Below are 18,956 nucleotides of genomic sequence, written 5' to 3'. Positions count from 1 at the left end.
TTTGCTATGCCGTGCTAAAGAAGTTTGCCCTTTAGCATGAGATGTGTCAAGGATAGTTAATTATTTTACACAGAAAGCCCTTTCAGTACTCAGATATGATAAACTGTGATAATAACATTAACATCATTGACTGGTAAGTCTACTTCTTGAGTTTTTAATCATCATTCCAGACTTCTTTAAATGCTGTCTTCCAATCAATAGAAACACTTTAAAAGTTTAGACTAAGGCCAGGCGCGGTGGCTCACGCCTGTAATCCCAGCACTTTGGGAGGCCCAGGCAGGTGGATTACCTGACCTCAGGAGTTTGAGACCAGCCTGGGCAACATGGTGAAACCCCATCTCTACTAAAATACAAAAAATTAGCTGGGCATGGCAGTGGGCACCTGTAGTCCCAGCTACTCAGAAGGCTGAGGCAGGAGAATCACTTGAACCCGAGAAGTGGAAGTTGCAGTGAGCAGAGATCACGCCACTGCACTCCAGCCTGGCCACAGAGCAAGACTATGTCTCCAAAAAAACAAAACAAAACTTTATACTGGAGTAAAAGCAACTCATTAATGCTATTCTGTTTTCACATCTTGCCTTCATTTCCGCACCTCATCACATTGTTTATAGTCTCTACTGTTAAGTTGTCATTCAAATGCAAACATTCAAGCTGGGTTGCACATGGAACTGGGTTGAAGTTGGTGTGACATATGAAAGCTGTTGAGTGGGGGTGTGGGGTTCGAGAGGTCTAGGTTTAACTTCTAGTTCTCCTGTCTTCAGCAAGTCACTTACCTTTTTGATGATGCTTGTTTATTATCAGTATAAGGAGAAAATGTTATTTTTCTCTATTTCTCAGGGTTATAGTAAGGATCAAATGAAATAATAGTTGGAAATGTATAAAGAGTTAAAAGCAAAAAAGTTCCTCAATTCCCTTTCAGAAACTCCCTTTTTTTTCCTGCCCAGGCCCATTCTTTATGTGGCCCCCACCTACTCAAAGCTTCACATGTTGTGCCATTTAACTTGTGTCTCCTGTAATCCAGCTCCATATCTCCCATCAATATCTACCTGTTTTAGGTTTTATCTTTCAGACCCTAATTTTTATTAAGACAGCTATAATCGAAAAAAGAATCTGAAAATAACAACAGCAGAATTTATTGAGTACTTTACCACACGCCAAATCATAAATTCAATTGCAACCCCACAACTTTTACTAGGATAATTTCTGATTACATCATATTCCCCCCATGTTCTCTCCACTTCCTATGCAAAAACCTTTATATATATTATTCTCACTTAATCTTTGCAACAAATAAAATTGAGCCTATTATTATTCTTGTTTTACAGATAAGGAAATTGAGACTTGGAAAGTGAAGTAATTTGTCCATAATCACACAGCTAACTTGTGGTGGAGCTGCACTTAGAATGCCTCAGAAACTGTTCCATAACCCCTCTGCTCCACTGCTTCTCCTGAATGCAGAACTAATGTAATGAACAAATGGTCACTCATGCATTGTCTTTGAAATTTAACATGCTCATATAATCATAGAGTCTGAAGTTAGAAGATCATCCACTTTAACGATCTATCCAACCCTTAAACCTCCTTTATCATATGCCTAAGTCACAATCTGCCTTTTGCTTCAGTAACGCCAGTGAGGGATCTGTACCATATCCAAAAAACGAAATCCCTTCATCTTCAGACTGCTCTATTGGGAAGTTCTTTATATGAAGCAAAAATCTTTCTTCCTGAAAACTCGGTCTACTGACATTAATTTTACCCAAAAGCTTTATTGAAAAACTAATTCAAATGTTACATAAAATAAGTCCCCTAATAATCTCTTCCCCTTGATAAGGTACTCAGTGCAACTTGACCAGGCTGGTCACCTTCAAATGAAAACATCTAAAGCTCTCCTCTGCATTTCACCCAAACTCCAGGCATGCTCTGCCCAGTTTAGCAAAGAGCAGGACTCCAATCTTCATTGTTATAGAGACTCTGTTTCTACAATTCCCATCTAAGAGATCATTAAGATTGTGTGAAGCAATCATATCATGCTTTTGACTCATATTATGAGTTTACATTTTATCAATATTCCTACATTGTTTTTCACTACTTCCTCCACTTACTGTTAGTTGAAACTGATCATGTTGGAGTTAGGCCACTTTTCTAGAATAGTCGTTTTAACTGAGGCTGCACATTAGAATTACAATGGAAGCTTTAAAAATATTGATTCCTAGATAGCAGCCACAGACATTCTAATTTATTTAGTGTGGGAGGGGGCTCAGGATTTACATCAATTGTGTCTTCCTATATATGTATTATCCCAGTTTGATAACACCTACAGATTTAATGGCTAAGTCATCAATGTTCTCATCAAGTCACTGCAGAATCCTGGAGCCTTCCGTTCAGTTAATATTGGCCAGGTAGATTTTAGGTATAGATATTCAACCAGTTACAAATCCACGAAATTACACTCTCATTCAGTCCAGAGTTTTCTATTTTGTTCACAAAATAATATCAACAAAGACTTTGGTGGTTTTTTGTTTGTTTGTTTTTGAGACGGAGTTGCCTCTGTTGCCCAGGCTGGAGTACAGTGGTGCGATCTCGGCTCACTGCAAGCTCCGTCTCCCGGGTTCACGCCGTTCTCCTGCCTCAGCCTCCCTAGTAGCTGGGACTACAGGCATACGCCAACACGCCTGGCTAATTTTTTGTATTTTTAGTAGAGACGAGGTTTCACTATGTTAGCCAGGATGGTCTCAATCTCCTGACCTCGTGATCCTCCTGCCTCGGCCTCCCAAAGTGCTGGGATTACAGGCGTTAGCCACCTAGCCCGGCCACAAGACTTCGTTAAATGTCTCACAGAGAACTAGTCTAGAGCACTGGTTAAAAGCATGGATTCCACCCCCACTGCAAATTCAAATCTCAGCTGAGCTAGCTAGATGACTTTGGGAACTACCTTAATCTCTCTGTACTTCAGTTTCCCTAATGCTTACCTATAGGATTGTTGTAAAGATTAAATGAGTTTATACGTATAAAACGTCTTGCATGTAGTTAGCTTGAAAGTCAACTCTCATTCCTATTATGAAGTCTCATTATACACCATTTATTGCATCCACTCCATTTTAAAAGGTCAATGATAATATTTGCTGCTGGAGAGCTGATCTGATGTGATATACAGGCTGAGTGGTGAGAGACAGTGAGTTACCTCGGGGTTTATCAATCATAGAACAGGCTCCTCTAGAGGGATATAAAGCACCACCAAGTCTTTTGAGTCTTAAGCTGTTGCTTATAGTACTCTGATGAAGAGTTTTGTTGGTTGAACTATTTGGGTTTAGAACTAAGCATAGTGGGGTATCTAATCCCAGTTTGAGTCTTAGCTATCGTGTTTTCAGGGTGTTAAAGTCACTTTTGTAGTTTATTTTACTTCAGTTGAAGCTTTTTACAGCTTAGATGGAGTTTAGCTTTATTGTAGGTTTACCTTAAACATGCTTTTCACCAGATTTTATTAGTTTGTGTTAATCGTATGACCATGGTGGCTGGCAGAAAACCTACCAACCCTGGAGTATCAGTATAGCTTAGTCAAACTTTCGTTTATTGCTGGTTAAATGAGTTGTAGCTGAAGCAAGTGATAACCATCAGAGATCATTTCCAAGCCATACCCATTTTCTCCTTACCCCAATTGAAGCATGACTCACAGCCCATTACAGGATTTCTAACTACTGCTGGAGTGGTATTCATTGCTTACTCACCTTACTAAATCACACAAAAGTGGCTATGTACTTAAATTACACAAAATCCAAAAGCTCCTAGACTGAGTTAACTAGTTTATTATAACTATACTATTACCCATTGTGTAATAATAAAAACACAGAAAGTATGGAAAAATGTCAGAAAAAAACAAGTCCTTGCAGATTCATTTCTAAATCTGCTTACTCCTGGATATTTTGAAATTTCTTCAAAATGTAGCCTGCCCTTTCCCAGCACCCCCCAAGAATTCTGAGTAAAGACATTTCCCTTTAACTTGCTGGAAGGAAGGGAAAGTTCTAGATATAAAGTCATTTCTTCCATTATCTGCTTAAAAAACACCACTAACGGAAAATGAATCAGAGAAATAGAAAACTAGCAATACCATAGATCTCCAAGTGAAATTCACACACCAAATTTGAAATGTGAGCAAAAAGATGATTTGCTAAATGTCTCAGTGGCATTGCAGAGTTCCTGGAAGAAGTCAGGGACAGAGGGCTCCTCATCTCTGACAGGCTAGGTATTCCCTGGGGGAGGCATCTTTTTATCATTCAATTGTCATTTGCCAAGAAAAGATAGCTATTGACCAGTATCACGTTTTAAGAAATTAAAAGAAATAGAGTCCTTCAAATTAAGAACTTTAACTTATCCTTCAGCACCTTTTCCAAAAATTTGAGGACAAATGTCGGAAGATCTTTAGGGATTGAAATTTAGATTATGGATTCACATTGGTATTTTGCCATAACAAACATGTCACACAACCAAATAGGACTGAAGTAAGTAGGAGGACATTGATGCCAACATGGGGACTGGAGTAGAGTATTTAAGGTAAAAACGAATCAGAATCTTTTCCTAAAGAGCATAGTTTAAATACAAGAAAAGGAAACCAATATCAGTTTAAACTAGTAGAAGAAGTAATGCATAACACAATAATGTTTATGACTTGGCAAAAGTGGGAAACAGATTGATGAGTGGAGGTGAAAAATATCTTGGGAGATTTAAAATGATCAGATTGAAATAAGGGTATAGTGTTAACAGACAAGAAAAAAAGGGAAGAAAATAGGAATTTGTCTGCTAGGGCAATAGACACTGAAAAATGAACTAGATCATTTGGTGGGAGTAACATTTAATTCAAAGAAGATATGGTTTAGTAAGAAGTACTTTCTTGGGATGGTAGACTTAATTCATTTCCAAAACTTGGGTTAATGACACTCACATTCAATTGATCAACTCAGGCTCAAAACAGGTTCCTGGTCTGAATGTTGCATAACTGACAGAGAACTGAGGTGGCATTTTAGACTGGAAACAAAAAGGTTAGGTTTAAGAAATTATTCCAAACATGTTGTCCATATTATTTATTAATCAACTGTAGGTTCTCCTAATAGCACATTCTGTTATGGTACATGTGGTTCACTTCTATGATTTTTTTTTCTCATTTTGAGAATCAAATTATACACTGATGTCTACTTTTGACTGTTAAGGATATTAACAAAAAGGAGGAGGGGAATATTAGGAAGTGAGAAAAGAGAAGAAAGGTAATACAGAAGCTGAGTGGGCAAAGGGGATTTTGCAATATAGCCTGAAGTGACATGAAGACTCTCAGAAAAGGACCCCTTTGTTCCACAGGGAGGTTGTCCCATATCTAAGAGTAACATTCAGATCCAAGAATGGAACATTCTGCTCTGTTTCAGTGTGGTTAAAATTGGGATAGCTTGGGTCTGGGAACGGAGTTTTGGTAAACAGCATGTGTACAATTAATATTACATTAATATGTTATAAAGTTGTTACAAGAATTCAATAAAAACCTACCTATAAATATTTTGACATCATAGGAGGCACACAGTAGGTACATAATAAATATTGTATCTATTCTATTTTATTCAGCTATGGTAAATTGAATAATTAAAGGATCCCATAGATTTTCTTCTAGGTCAAGTTTGCAAGTTACTCTGCCTCTCTGAGAAATCTAGCAGGTGGCAGTCAGAGCTAAGTCCTAAAATCAAAAGGGTAACAAATATTTAAATAAAGGCCAGATGAACGGGTAGGAGAGAAGGCATTGAGAGAGGCACCTGTCATTACGCATCTTAACTACAACAAAACAAAATGAATTTATAAGTATCTCAAACCTGCTAAGGAAGGAAAATCCCAAAAATATTCTAGTTGACAAGGGATGACAATTAGAAATTAATTGTATAATACTCATTATTTATTCAAAATGTTACTGACACTTATTTAATGTGCTGCCTTTATTATACTAGTAATTGTAGGAGGTGTTCATTTATTATTTGTCATTTAGATTCCATCAGTCCTTTATTTCTTGACACCATTTTAAGTTTCTCACATAGCAACTTTCTTTCCCTAGGAGTTTTCAGACATCCACCCTAACAGTTAAAACTGATCACTTTTATAGGCATGTGGAGCCTCCATTTTGGCATTGGTAAAACCAATTTTCTAGGCCATTACTGGAGACTCACTTTCTTATTTAGAAAGTAGGTAGAGTTTCCAGATGAAATACAGGACACTTAGTCCAAGTTGAATTTCGGCTAAACAACTAACAATTTTCAATATTAAGTATGTCTCAAATATTGCATTGGATATACACTAAAAATATTATTTATTGTTTTAGCTAAAATTCAAATTTAACTCAGAGTTCTGTATTTTTATGTGCTAAATCTGGAAACCCTAAAACTTGATGTTCCTAATTTATTAATAGGAAGTAGGAAAAAAAGTAAGTGAAAAGACTGAAAGTAAATAAAGCTTTAAGGTAAGAAGCCACTTTCTCAACTAAAGTATACTCATCTTAGCAATATACCTCAAAAGAAACTACAAACTCTATAAATTGCCCAAAGTATTGTTGGATGTATACAATCAGGAAAGCCAAATTTCATAGTACTTTCATTTTGCAATCATGTTTCTCAGCTAAAACAGGTTTATATCTGCTATTTTTTGTAACTAATCATTTTTAAAATCTGCTGAAGAACAACTGAAGATGCTATACCTTAACACAAAAGTGAAAAGATGCAGGCAAATCACTGAGATTTATATCCTCATGATTTCCTAAATCCTACTACTTCTGAAGGAGAAATTGCTACTAAGACTTCAGGCAGATATGCCGAATTCATCCCTTATTTCCTCTGAGTGAATGTCCTATGCTGTAGGTAATATGACAAATGTCACCATTCTAAGAGAATTCTAACATTCTAAAACTTTTTTTAAAAAGGTTTTCACTTACTAAACATGTTACATCATCAGGAATTTCAAAGAGAAAACGTCAATGCCCTCTAACTTTCTAAAATTCTCAACCCACGAATCCAATTTGTTTCATGGGCTTTGGGGAACTAATAAATACAAGATATTTATTTGTAAGTCAAAATCTAAAATTGAGTCCCCCTGACAATCCGATGATGATTTGTGACATAACAGTCCCAAAAGAACAGAAGAAAAAAAAGTTTCACATTTTGCTTCATCTAAAAACACAAAATTGTTTTCTAATTACAATGGCACATATTACACCCTGTATTTCAATAATATTTTATCTTGACTCTTTACATGTGTAATCACTTAACCTAGGAAAAGATCTAATAATTAACAAGAAAAAATCATGAAATTCAAGATTTATGAAGTGTTTTCAGTTCCACTGTCAAGACCACATGAGGGAAAAAGTATATTAGCACCATCCCAATATGTACTCTATTCCACCTGCATATTCATTACCACAGTGCAAAGAATCAGCACAAAAATAAATACTCCACTAAACGTCCTGGTAATTTTGATCACTTCTATTTCAAAATGCATTATGACCAGCACAACTTTCAACCAGGGTTATCTTCTGATAGAAAGAGAAGGCTAGGGAAAGCATTCTTAGCACATTGACAAATGCATTTCATTTTTATTCTGTGGAAACAAACAAAAACTGTATTTAACATTAGTATCATTTTAGCATTTGACAGCTTTTGCTTTTCTAAATGAGACCACTGCATGAAAGAAGGCACTTTTTGGGTCAAATTTCTAATGTATCTACAGGCTGTTTTAATTTTATTATTTAACTCACCTTACTCATAGCATATACATGTACAACTAAGTATGAATAGCTTATATCAATTATGAGATGTATTAAAGCCTTTCCCTCTCTCCAACAGTGCTCTAGGATGCATTATCAGACAAGCAGATAAGTGTAATGATGAATTGCACAATATGGCCAACATTAATAGAGTGGTTTTCTACAAATGTATTGCAAAAAATAAATACTTCGCATTTCAGAACATAACTATTTCAAAGTCACATGTTAGCAAAAGACAAAGTGGCAGATATTAGCAACTTTAATAGGTCCTGGATTAAACAATATAAAGGAACTTGAGAGAAATGACAATGCATCTAGAGAGTAGATGAGGTTGAAGGTAAGAGTCTATTCTTGAGGGTCTAATTAGGTTCTTCCCATCTCTCCACTTTTCTTTTTTTTAAAATCTTCATAGAGACGCCTTAGCAGAAGCTATCAGTTTTGACAGTACACCAAAATCCTGGCAGTGAACCATAAATTGACCATTACCATAAAAAGAGCTGCTAAATGAGAAACCATGTGCTCAGTATAAAACTAATTTCATGCTTTCCAAAGCACACCGTGGCTTCTAGCAAGATAGTGGCCCTGGGACTTGCCGAGACAGATTGGCGAACACAAATGGTTTGCTCCTGATGCGTCTGCTTAGCCAAGCTTTACGTGTACTGGCAGTAAAAGAGGTTCTGGAGTCTTCTATCAAACAAATACACACTTAGCTATAACTTCAAAGCTGAAAGCTGTGAAACAGCTGCCTCAAATAAATATAGAAGGAAAAACACATACACATATACACACACACACCCCATGTGCCATGCTAGCTGCTTCCAATCAAAGAAAAATAGATTCCCCTGCCAACCTAATATACTAAACAGACACTTAATAAGCATAACGCTATGTAATACATTATAACCCTCACACTCCATTCATGCTTAGAAACATAGGAATTAGAGTTTAGCCAAGCCAAAGCAATAGCACTCCATCTACTTGGAGGCTAACTTTGTGCCTGCCCTTATCTAGTTGGCTTTCAAATACCATATACTTACAAGCCTACATCAAACCTTTCCAAGCATGATGACCTAGTAATTTAACCTCTCCAGGTCAGTGCAGGTACTTTATGTATATTTAAATGATAAAATCTGCTGCCTTTAAAACATCTCAGCTAATAAAAACACATTTCAAGAAGAAATACTGCTAATTTCCTCCCGTTCTCATTTGGCACACCGTCACTAGAAATTAATTACTGTTGGTTTTCCAGTGCATGACTGGTCATAACTTTTAATTATTAATAATGTCGAGCTTAACAAGGTGTCAACTCCAGTATGTAATCCACATCACTTACTTTCTTATCTCGAAGCATGACTTGTCTCCTCCTATCTGTTTTTCATGTCAAAGATTCTACAAAGTACACTTAGTTTATAGCCTTTTAAATACATCTGAAACACATAATAACACTTCTAATTACCTTCTTTCAGTAATGGTAGCAATTGCATAATATCACTGACTTGTTCAGAATGTTTAAAATGCAAAGGAAGTCACCTACTGGTAAGATGTCCTCGGCAAACAGCTAGCACAGAAAGAAAGGGCTGCTTATCACACCCATTCAAGGAGTTACTTCGCAACAAAATTAAAGAATCATATATTTTGCTCTTCGGTTTTCCTCCTTCAGGTGTGTCAGTACGATGTGGTAAACACAATTGATGACTCCACAGGATTCAGCACAACGTACGAAAGAATCTGTTACTGACATCCCAGACCCCAGCATCCAAGTTTTAGAATAAAAAAGCTCACCTCTGCTAGGAAGTCCACTCCACATCCTGGCAGGGCTCTCACCAGCTTCGAGAGCAACCAAGTTAGATAAACAAAACTTCCAGTATGTGACCAGCGTAATGCACAGCGCTACCGAGACTTGGCTCCAGCCCTGATTATCTGTGTGACAGCACCACGTTATATCAGTGCCGCTCCAAGCCTTCCCAGTTGCTGGCTTATTGCACTGCTCATTGAAAATCCTTTACACGCTGGTAACATTTTAGGGAAGGACAAGCACACTCTGAGTCATTTGTAAAGAAAGCAGAGCAATTTCAATTCTATATCTCCATGCATGCTGAAACCAGAAGCACTGTCAACGTACAAGTCTGAGGTGGATTTATGCTGAGAAACAGGCAACCTAAGCCTTCATTATCAATGCATGAAATCAGCCACTGTGATCAAATTCAAGCAAACCACAAAAAGGATATGATTATGAAAGTCTCCACAGATTTAGCACCAAACCTCATGGAATGAAGAATCATCTATTGAAATTGTGTAAATGTTAAAAATAGCTCTGGCTTTTCAACAATGAGCAGGATACAGGGAAGAAATCAGTAGTCTATATTATAAGGACTTATAAAGGCTGCATAAATCAAAATAGCTGTAGGTTCCTGGGACTTTGCTCTAGACAAATGAAATCACGGGAGACTATTACAATTATAACAAAAATAATTCCATATATTTGACACAGATATCCATTAAAGGGCAAATCAAACATCCTTTAACTCCTAAGTGCCCATCTCTAAATTAAAATAATGGTGATAGTTAAAAATGTGCGATGCTATGCTAGCACCAGGACAAAATACCATCAATTTTACTCTAAGACAATTTCATAAACAATAAAGATTTAAATCTATTCTGTGTAACAATAAACATGCAAGACAGATATTTTTAACACTATAATCTTTGCTCATTATTTTGAAAAATCTATAGTTCATTAAACCCATATATTTTTATCCCAACTACCCCCAAATTTAAACCTTCGCTTTTTATCATCCTTCCTCTTTTGTTACTAAAATATAAGATGCAAGAGCTACTGGACATCATCTTTAGAAGACACAAGGTCAGAAAGCAGTATTAGATATACCCCAGAGATACATATACCCCAGAAAGCAGTAGCAGTGATTTGAGATTACAAAATATACAGCTTTGACATGCGCATGCAAACTGCAAAGCAAAAAAGAAATAAAACGTTTATTAGAAATCACAAAAATAAACTGGAAGAAATTCCTAGGAGGCAACACTGACAATACATTTAAGGTTCTATTCAATTTTTTAAAAAGGGTTTTAGGTTCTCATTGAGACTCTGAAGGCCAAACAAATTAGAATTCAGTAAAGACAATTCCTGATTTGAGGACCTCCTATAAATGACTGGGTTCAGTTCTAGTAATCCTACCAGCTCTGAGATGACACATTTAGAAGTGTCTACAATATGAAACATCCGTGTAAACCTAAGCAGCACACATTTACGTAACACAGCATTCTGGAGCAACATTAAACACATCACTCTCACGGGTATTCTCACTATGTCCCCATATGGAAAGTTGACTCCTTACGGGCTGCTGGTTAGATGCCCTTGCTTGGAGACAGATTAGACACATGAATGGATGTGCACATAAGTGTGTACGTATATCTATATGTACACCATTGAACACACTTGCCCCTCACAGTCACTTTTGCCACCTGAATTCCATTTGTTTTGTGTCTCCTGAAGCCCCTAGGGCAACAATTGAATGTATTATGAGAAATAGCATTGGGCATCACTGACTTTGCAATTGTTCAGTGTCCTTTCTCTTCTGTCCTCTCTGGCTCACCTACCACACACATAAACTTTCCTTAGAAAACAGTCATAGGAATAGTTTATGAGAGATTGTATGCCTAAAAATCTTTTTATTATTACCACACATGAAGCTCCCTAGTAATAAGATAAAAGTTTAAAATTAAACCGGGATATTTGATTATAGGCCAATCCTTTATCTAAAACCCTTAGTGCTTGATGCATTTCAGAATTCAAATGTTTTCAGATTTTAGAAAGGTAATACTCTACATATGCCAGGAATTATATAATGCCTCCAGTGGCAGATGTTATATAATGCCACATTGAGGTCCGGGGCAACAACTCTATAATCAGATACATTAACATTCTATAGCAAAACGTGTGCATATTCATACTTGTTGAGATAAATAGATGCTATAATTTAAGTTCACATTAGTTCATGTCACGTTTTCCCATCAACATGAATTACAAAATCTTCCAGTTTTCATTGCTTCTTGGATTTCAGGAATTGCAGGTAGAGACTGTGGACCGTATAAATGTTTACTTAAACTGCTGGGAAGTTATGGATTGGGAAATGGTAACTAAGCAGGTGTTCTCTTGCTTAGGCAAGAAATTTGGAGGGTAGTGTTACTTTAACGGATGGGCAAAAATATGAGGGAAGGTGCTAGTAAGACTGAGACCCAAAGCAGAGCAGAAATGTGGCAATAATGCACGATGACAAAACTAGGACATGGAAAACAAAGGCAAGAAGAAGCCACTCAGAATTACTGAATCAAAAAAAAAAAAAATAGTAATAATAGTACTCATTGATCACCTAAACTCTATACTCACTAGTGTGAAAGGCACTTGACATAAATATTTTTTAGCAACCTACCTCAATTTTCAAAAGGAAATTTTAAAAGGATGAATGTATCTTCAGAGTGAGGCAAAACATTGGGTTATCTCACCCTCTTCTCATTGTACCCAAAAGCAAAATATCCATAATGTTATACAGTGCATGTGGCACTGTCAGAAACAAACAAAAAAATAAGCTTTGCCTTATGAAGTAAAGATTTCTGTTTTATTTGTATATGCTATAAACTACTTGCATTAGAGGTTCTTTAAAATCAGTTTTAGAAAAAAGTAGCAATATTTTCTGCCATCAAGAGTCAACTGTTTAATTTTAAAATCCATTTTAAAAACAAATGTTCTCAAAAAACAACAATATATTGCATTTGCTTGGAGTCTTTCTTATGAGTACATTTCCCAAATAAACACTTTTCTTTAAGCACATTAAAGAACTTTAATATAGCAGAGCATTGACACTACACTTAAGATAAGACTTTGGGTCTATAGAACATTCAGTCTTCAAAGAGCATTTCCTGGGTGCCTTTTGGGCCTAGATCTGCACTGGGGAAGTGTCCAGGAGGCATTTATGTGAAGGGTGGTCTTTCTACTCACTGAACAAACTAAACTGTAATGTGTGGCTCTTAGTATCTAGAATACAATCACAAAGTCATTTTCTATGTGAAGAAGGAAACTGCATTTATTTTTTTGACAATACAACATAATTCGGTGAATTCTCCTTTTTTAGCAATCAAAATGGTGCCCCGATGGTTTGATGGAGTTATAGCAGCTTCTAAAAGTAACTTACTATCCTACAAGATGAGTAACACTTCGGGGCTATGATTTTAAAAAAAGCTCCCTATACATTTTACGTCAAGTTCATAAAATAATAGATAAATACCCAGTGTCTACAGGACAAGAGTCTCTGGATTGCAGGTTCACCAGAGCACAAGCTCTTTAAATGAAGTGGGTTAACATTATTTGTGAGTGCCAGCACACTCGGCCCATTAAAAAGTACAATTATCCAGCCCTTCCACCATCTCCAAACTCCATGTAATCAGAAGAGCAAATGTGTTTCACAGCTCGAGAAAAACTGTTTAGTGCCAAGGACATACACCAACCTCACGGTCAGCTGTAACATTCCACAGGGATGTCTAACCCAGAACACTGTCCAACAGCCTCCTTGGCTGTGACACTGTTAAGATGTGAAAGTCAAATGTCTCTGTGAAGAAAGTTGGTCAGTCCAGGTGAAAATACATTCATCCCCCAGTGGAAATTGAACTCACTAATTACCACTGGGCTTGGCTCACTGCTGAAAACCCTTCTCCCTAGATTAGTTTAAAATGGGTAACACTTCTATTCCAGGCAGACACCAAGGTTTTAAATACGCCTTTGATGATTTAAATCACTCAGACATGTAAACACTTGCCGTGATTGTCTAAGACTCAGTTTCCACACTGAAAGCTGTATTTGGTTTTCAAAATCTAAAAACCAAGACTTGATGTTAAGCAATTCTTATCTTTTAATAGATATAATATGTAAAAGTTTATATTCAAAAGCATTCTTTAAGAAAAAGACAATCTGTCCATCACCAAAAAAGGGCCAACCACCCCTTTTAACCATTTTATCAAAGTTCCATTCAAACTCTTTTATGTGTCAATCCCTTAGAGTTCTGTACTTAATTCACACCCTTGTATAATCCACACCCTTGTCTGACAGTTTTTAACCACAAGTACAGAATATGGAGACGTTCTATAATGACTTTTTCAAGTCTACGTCAGGTGTAGTTTTAGATTTCTGACACCATTGAAGATGGCTAGAGCTCCGTCTCAAATTCAAAGCATTTGTGCGTCAGGAAGTGGTTAGAATTGTAACTTGAGACTTGATCCTATTTCCAAATTTCTCTACTCTCATTCCCAAGGAACTTCAATCTCAATAAGCCCTACAATATTAATCTCAATTAAATTTATCTGGGGAGAACAGGTAAAGGGTACCAACTCTTATCCTTGCTTTGAAAAATAGAGTCAGGATTTTGTAAAATACTTGGAAACTAAACAGTGATCAATTCTGAGTAAGACAACGAATCAGAAAAGTGTATCAGTATTCCTTCTACTATATGTATCATCACTGGGTCTGAAGTACTACAAGTAAGAGACAATTCCTGAGTATTCTTATAAGGACCTGGGACATACACAAAGAAAAGCAGATGCCCTGTTTTCAAAGGTGCAATTTGACATATTTTGACCAAGGCCTTTTCCCCCTCTAAGTCTGTCCCTTCATTAAAAACCATAAGTCATATGGGCTCTATCCGATACATGGATTGTATAATAATTATTCTATGAAAGGAATTTTCTGAACTTACTAATTAAGAGGTTTAAAGAAATAAGTATATTGTAAATAATTTAACCCACCTACCTCACACTGAAATGATTTACTTATCTAGTGCACTTACTGACAGAAACTCAATGATTTGTTACATTCACCATGGTAATTATATTTTGCAGAGTCAGATTTCTTGGTTGAATGATAAATGGCAAATTGATTAATCAAAAATTAAGTAAAAGCAAGCGTTTAAAACTATGTGTTTCTACTGAAAAGGTAAAATCATTATCGTACTGATGAATTCTAGCCTTATCTCTAAATCTGTCATACAAACCTAAGGTTGCATCATTTAACATTTATGTTCATTCCTAATATCTCTTAAAATGGAGACTTTTCCAGACATAGAGCAATATTAATATATTTAAGTAGTAATTTTTATTCCTGAAAACTAAAGAAAGATCTCTCTTGCTCTTCCCCCTTCCAAACACCCAACCTCCCCAACCCCTGCCATGTCTCCCCTATACATTCTGCCTAACGCATACAAGGTGCTCAGAAAGTCTATCAAATGAGCATGCTCTTGCCCCCACATGCATGTCCACACATCCTCACTCCTTGGTGTGGTATTTCTTTGCTTTCCTTACTCACTAATAAGTTGCATCAGAATGTTGATGTGGGCAAAGGAATGAAGAAACTATCATACTTTCAATATACTCATGGCACCATCTTGTGGTAATTCTTGGTATCGTGTTTTCAAGTTTAATTTTTAAAGTTCTTCAAACATGTCTGGGAAAACACATTTGAGGATAAATTTAACATTTTAAATATGCATGAGATACAATGTGATAAATCTGGCCTATATATTTAAAACCCCACACACATATTTTAAGAGTTATAATATCTATCATTAGTGTCCTGACCCCAGAAACCATTTAATACCAATAACCGTTTCTTGAATGTAGAATAGGAATGACATTAACAAATCTTTAAGCGGGAGGGGAGAAACAATAACTGAGGATCCTGGGGGTGTCAAAGAACAGCACAGACTATAGCAGCCAAAAAAATAAAATAAAATTATATATAACACTGCAACTGACAACCCATTTTCCAATCCCACTGTCTATTCCCACGTCCAAACTACTACTCCACTTCCTGCTGCAAAATACCCAGGTTTTATCACCCTTATCTTCTCCCCCATCCCAGGCATCCTGACTTTAAAATCTACTCAAGCTCAGTTTAAAATTTCTAAGGCCAAATAAAAGATGCCACTTCTTGAATCAAGAGGCAGAGCGTATTTTTCCACCCCTTGAATTTGAGCTGGCGTTGTGTCTTAGGCCATTGCTGCTCCTGTAAGAGAATACCACAGACTGACGTGATTTTTTAAATAATAGAAATTTATTTATCACAGTTCTGAAGGCTGAGAAGTCCAAGATCAAGGTATCAGCAGATTTGGTGTCTGGTAAGTGCTTGCTCTCTCCTTCTAAGATGATGCCTTGTTGCTGCATCCTCCAGAGGAAACCAACGCTGTGTCCTCACTTGGTGGAAAAGCAGAAGGAGCAGGTAGCTCTTGAAGCCTCTTTCATAAGAGCACTAGTCCCATTCATAATGGTGGCACCCTCATGGCCTAATCACCTCTCAAAGGCACCACCTCTTCAGACTGTCACGTTGGGGTTTAAGTTCTAATGTATGAATTTTAGAGAAACACAAACATTCAAACCATAGCACCTTGTGACTAGCTCTGACCAAAAGAATGCAGTAAGTTGCAGCTGCTGTTCTTGCTGTCTTGCAACACTGCTCTGTGACTGCTGAGTAACAAAGCCTGGCCTAATCTCCTTGAGGAGGAGTCTACTGGTGAGAATTATCCAGCCTACAGCCAGCAGCAACTGCTAGATACATGTACAAAGCCCTCTAAAAACATCTAACCCAGTTATTCTGTAGCAGCCTGCAGCTCCACAGGGGTCCACCCATGAGTTCAGCACAAGAACCATCTAGCTGAGCCCAGCCCACATTTCTGACCCACAGAATCACAATTAAAATAACACACTGTTTTAAAATTTTTTCTGAAAGCTTCTGCCTACCTTTCCAAAATTCTCTTGTGTTTTCTTCTATCAGTAATTGCCTTACTCAGTTTCAGCCATATCTCAGGTTTTTAGACACACCAAGTTTTTCCTCAGGTTGAGATTTTGAGCATTCTCTTCATTCCCTTTGGATCACTTTTCTCTATTCTCTTTGCTTGACTAACTTTTTTTTTTTTACGTCTTAAAATTTTAATCTTAAATGAGAATGGATAGCAGAGGGCAGGATGTCAGTCACTAGCCACCCTTCATAGAGAACTAATATGGTCAGTTTTATCTGGACTTGGGAAGCTGTGGATGGGTCATGGAAAAAATAAGCTCTGCAATTGTGTGGTATCCTGGGGAAGCAATACCTAAGTGAAATGTCTGGAACTGATGCGGAGGCTCCTAGTTAACATAAACCAGAGTGACAGCGAGAACTCAGGACAACTTAGCTCTGAATTCCAGCAACTACCTGTGACTTTCTTATCTATGTCTTTGCAGCTGTTTTCCCTGTACCTCTGTTCCCACAGGACCGGAAGTCTGTTTTTCCTGTTCTGATTCCTTTCTACCTTTGCAAAGGGATCTTCCTCTTTCCCCCCAAATCATACTTCACTCCAATAATAAGAAACTATTTATAGTTTGTTCCTACATGCATTTGTGTTGCCGTTGCCTATACCTGGAATGTTTTTTCTTGAATAATTTGAAACTCATCTTTGAATACTCATCTCAAAGATCACTTCCTCTGGGAAGTCTTCCCTCACCTCCAAAAAGTTAATCATTCCTTTTTGTGTGCCACATCTACGTTATTTGTAGATCTGCCATTGTTCTTAGCATACCATATTGCAATTCAATTATTTAAATATTTATTTTCTCTTGATACTTAAGATATTGTTTTATTAATCTCTGTAAAATAGGAACTTCGTAATATTTAAAATAAGAAAAATCTCCAAGGTTCTGTTTCCTATTATCTCTAATTATGCCAATAGAAAACTGGGGGGTTTAGGTGGTCATCTTTATTAAAATTTTTAACTTAAATTTTTATCATGATAATCAGAGATCCACATGCAATTGTAAGAAATAATGGAGTTTTCTTGAACACCTTGCCCAGCTTCTACCCATAGTAAAAAATTTTTAAAGTTATAGAATAATAGTGTAATCAGGATATTGACATTGATCTGATGTACAAATCTTATTCAGATTTCCCCGGTATTACTTGTATTTTTTGTGTGTGTGTGTGTGTGTGTGTGTGTGTGTGTGTGTGTGTGTGTGTGTGACCTGTGTAGATTCATGTATCCCCCACCAGGGGTCTCTCATGTTGCAGTTTTGTACCTATATCTACTTCCTTCTTGAAACTCACCCCTGTCCCTTACCAACCACTAATTTGTCCTCTACTTCTACAATTTTGCTATTTCAAAAATGTTGTATAAATGGAATCCATACAGTATGTAACCTTTGGGGACTGGCTTTTTCCACTCAGTATAATTCCCTGAAGATCCATCCAAGTTGTTGCGTGTATCAAGGGTTCACTCCTTTTTATTGTTGAGTAGTATTCCTTAGCACAGATGTACCACAGTTTAACAAGTCACCCCCAAAAGATATCCACGTCAAATCCTTAGAACCCGTGAGTGCTATCTTTTTTTGCAAAAAGTCTCATTGCAGATGTGATTGTTAGGAATCTTGAGATGAGGAAACAATCCAGGATTATGCAGGTGAGCTCTAAACCCAATAGCAAGCATCGTTATGAGATAAGGAGAAAGGAGATCTGAAGAAAAGACATAGACATACAGAGCAGAAGATGTCGTGAAAACAGAAGCAGAGACTAGAGTGATGCAGCCACAAGTCCAGGAATTCTGGGGCAGCCACCAGAAGTTTTAAATTTTTATGTTTTTACATTTAAATCTATAATTCATTTTGAGTTAATCTTTTTATATGATGTCAGATTTAGGCCTAAGTTTGTTTGTTTTGTGGCCTACAGCTGTTCAATTACTCCAGGACTTGAAAAGGTATTCTTCCTCCATTGACTTGCTTTCGTACCTTTATCAAAAAATCAGTTGAGTATGTGTGTGTGGATCTATGCCTGGGTTCTCTAGTCTTTTTCATCTCTCTCTCTCTCTCTTTCTCTCTCTCTCTCTCTCTCCAATAAAACTACTGTCTTGATTACTTTAATATATAGTAAGCCTCAATATTGGGTAGCGAGATCCCTCCTTTTTTCTTCTTCGTCAAGTTTTAGCTAGCAGCTAAACTAGCTAAAAGGTCTGTGCTTTTTCATATAAATGTTAGCATAATCTTGTCTATGTCTACAAAAAGAAATTGCTGAGATTTTGATAGAAATTGCATGAAAATTATAGATCAGTTTAAGGAGAACTGGCATCTTAATCTTGTTGAGTTTTCTAATCCT

General features: G+C 36.8%; 1 protein-coding gene across 4 annotated transcripts in view; it reads right to left on the bottom strand.

The window, feature by feature from the left end:
• The window catches only part of ZNF385B (zinc finger protein 385B), a 423,520-nt gene that overhangs the window by 303,006 nt on the left and 101,558 nt on the right, over nt 1–18,956 (bottom strand). The window contains exon 1 of one of the 4 annotated variants that reach the window (XM_050750570.1): nt 9,563–9,766. The exons of 2 other annotated variants lie outside the window; for them this stretch is intronic. In XM_050750570.1, coding sequence (XP_050606527.1) covers nt 9,563–9,587 — 25 coding nt within the window. In that variant the 5' untranslated portion in view covers nt 9,588–9,766. Of the gene's footprint in view, nt 1–9,314; nt 9,481–9,562; nt 9,767–18,956 lie in introns of those variants that run through there. One more of the 4 variants, XM_050750571.1, reaches the window with a different exon arrangement.

Source organism: Macaca thibetana, chromosome 12, assembly GCF_024542745.1.
Source record: "Macaca thibetana thibetana isolate TM-01 chromosome 12, ASM2454274v1, whole genome shotgun sequence".
NCBI lineage: Eukaryota > Metazoa > Chordata > Mammalia > Primates > Cercopithecidae > Macaca > Macaca thibetana.
This window is presented reverse-complemented; position numbering and strand designations above follow the sequence as displayed.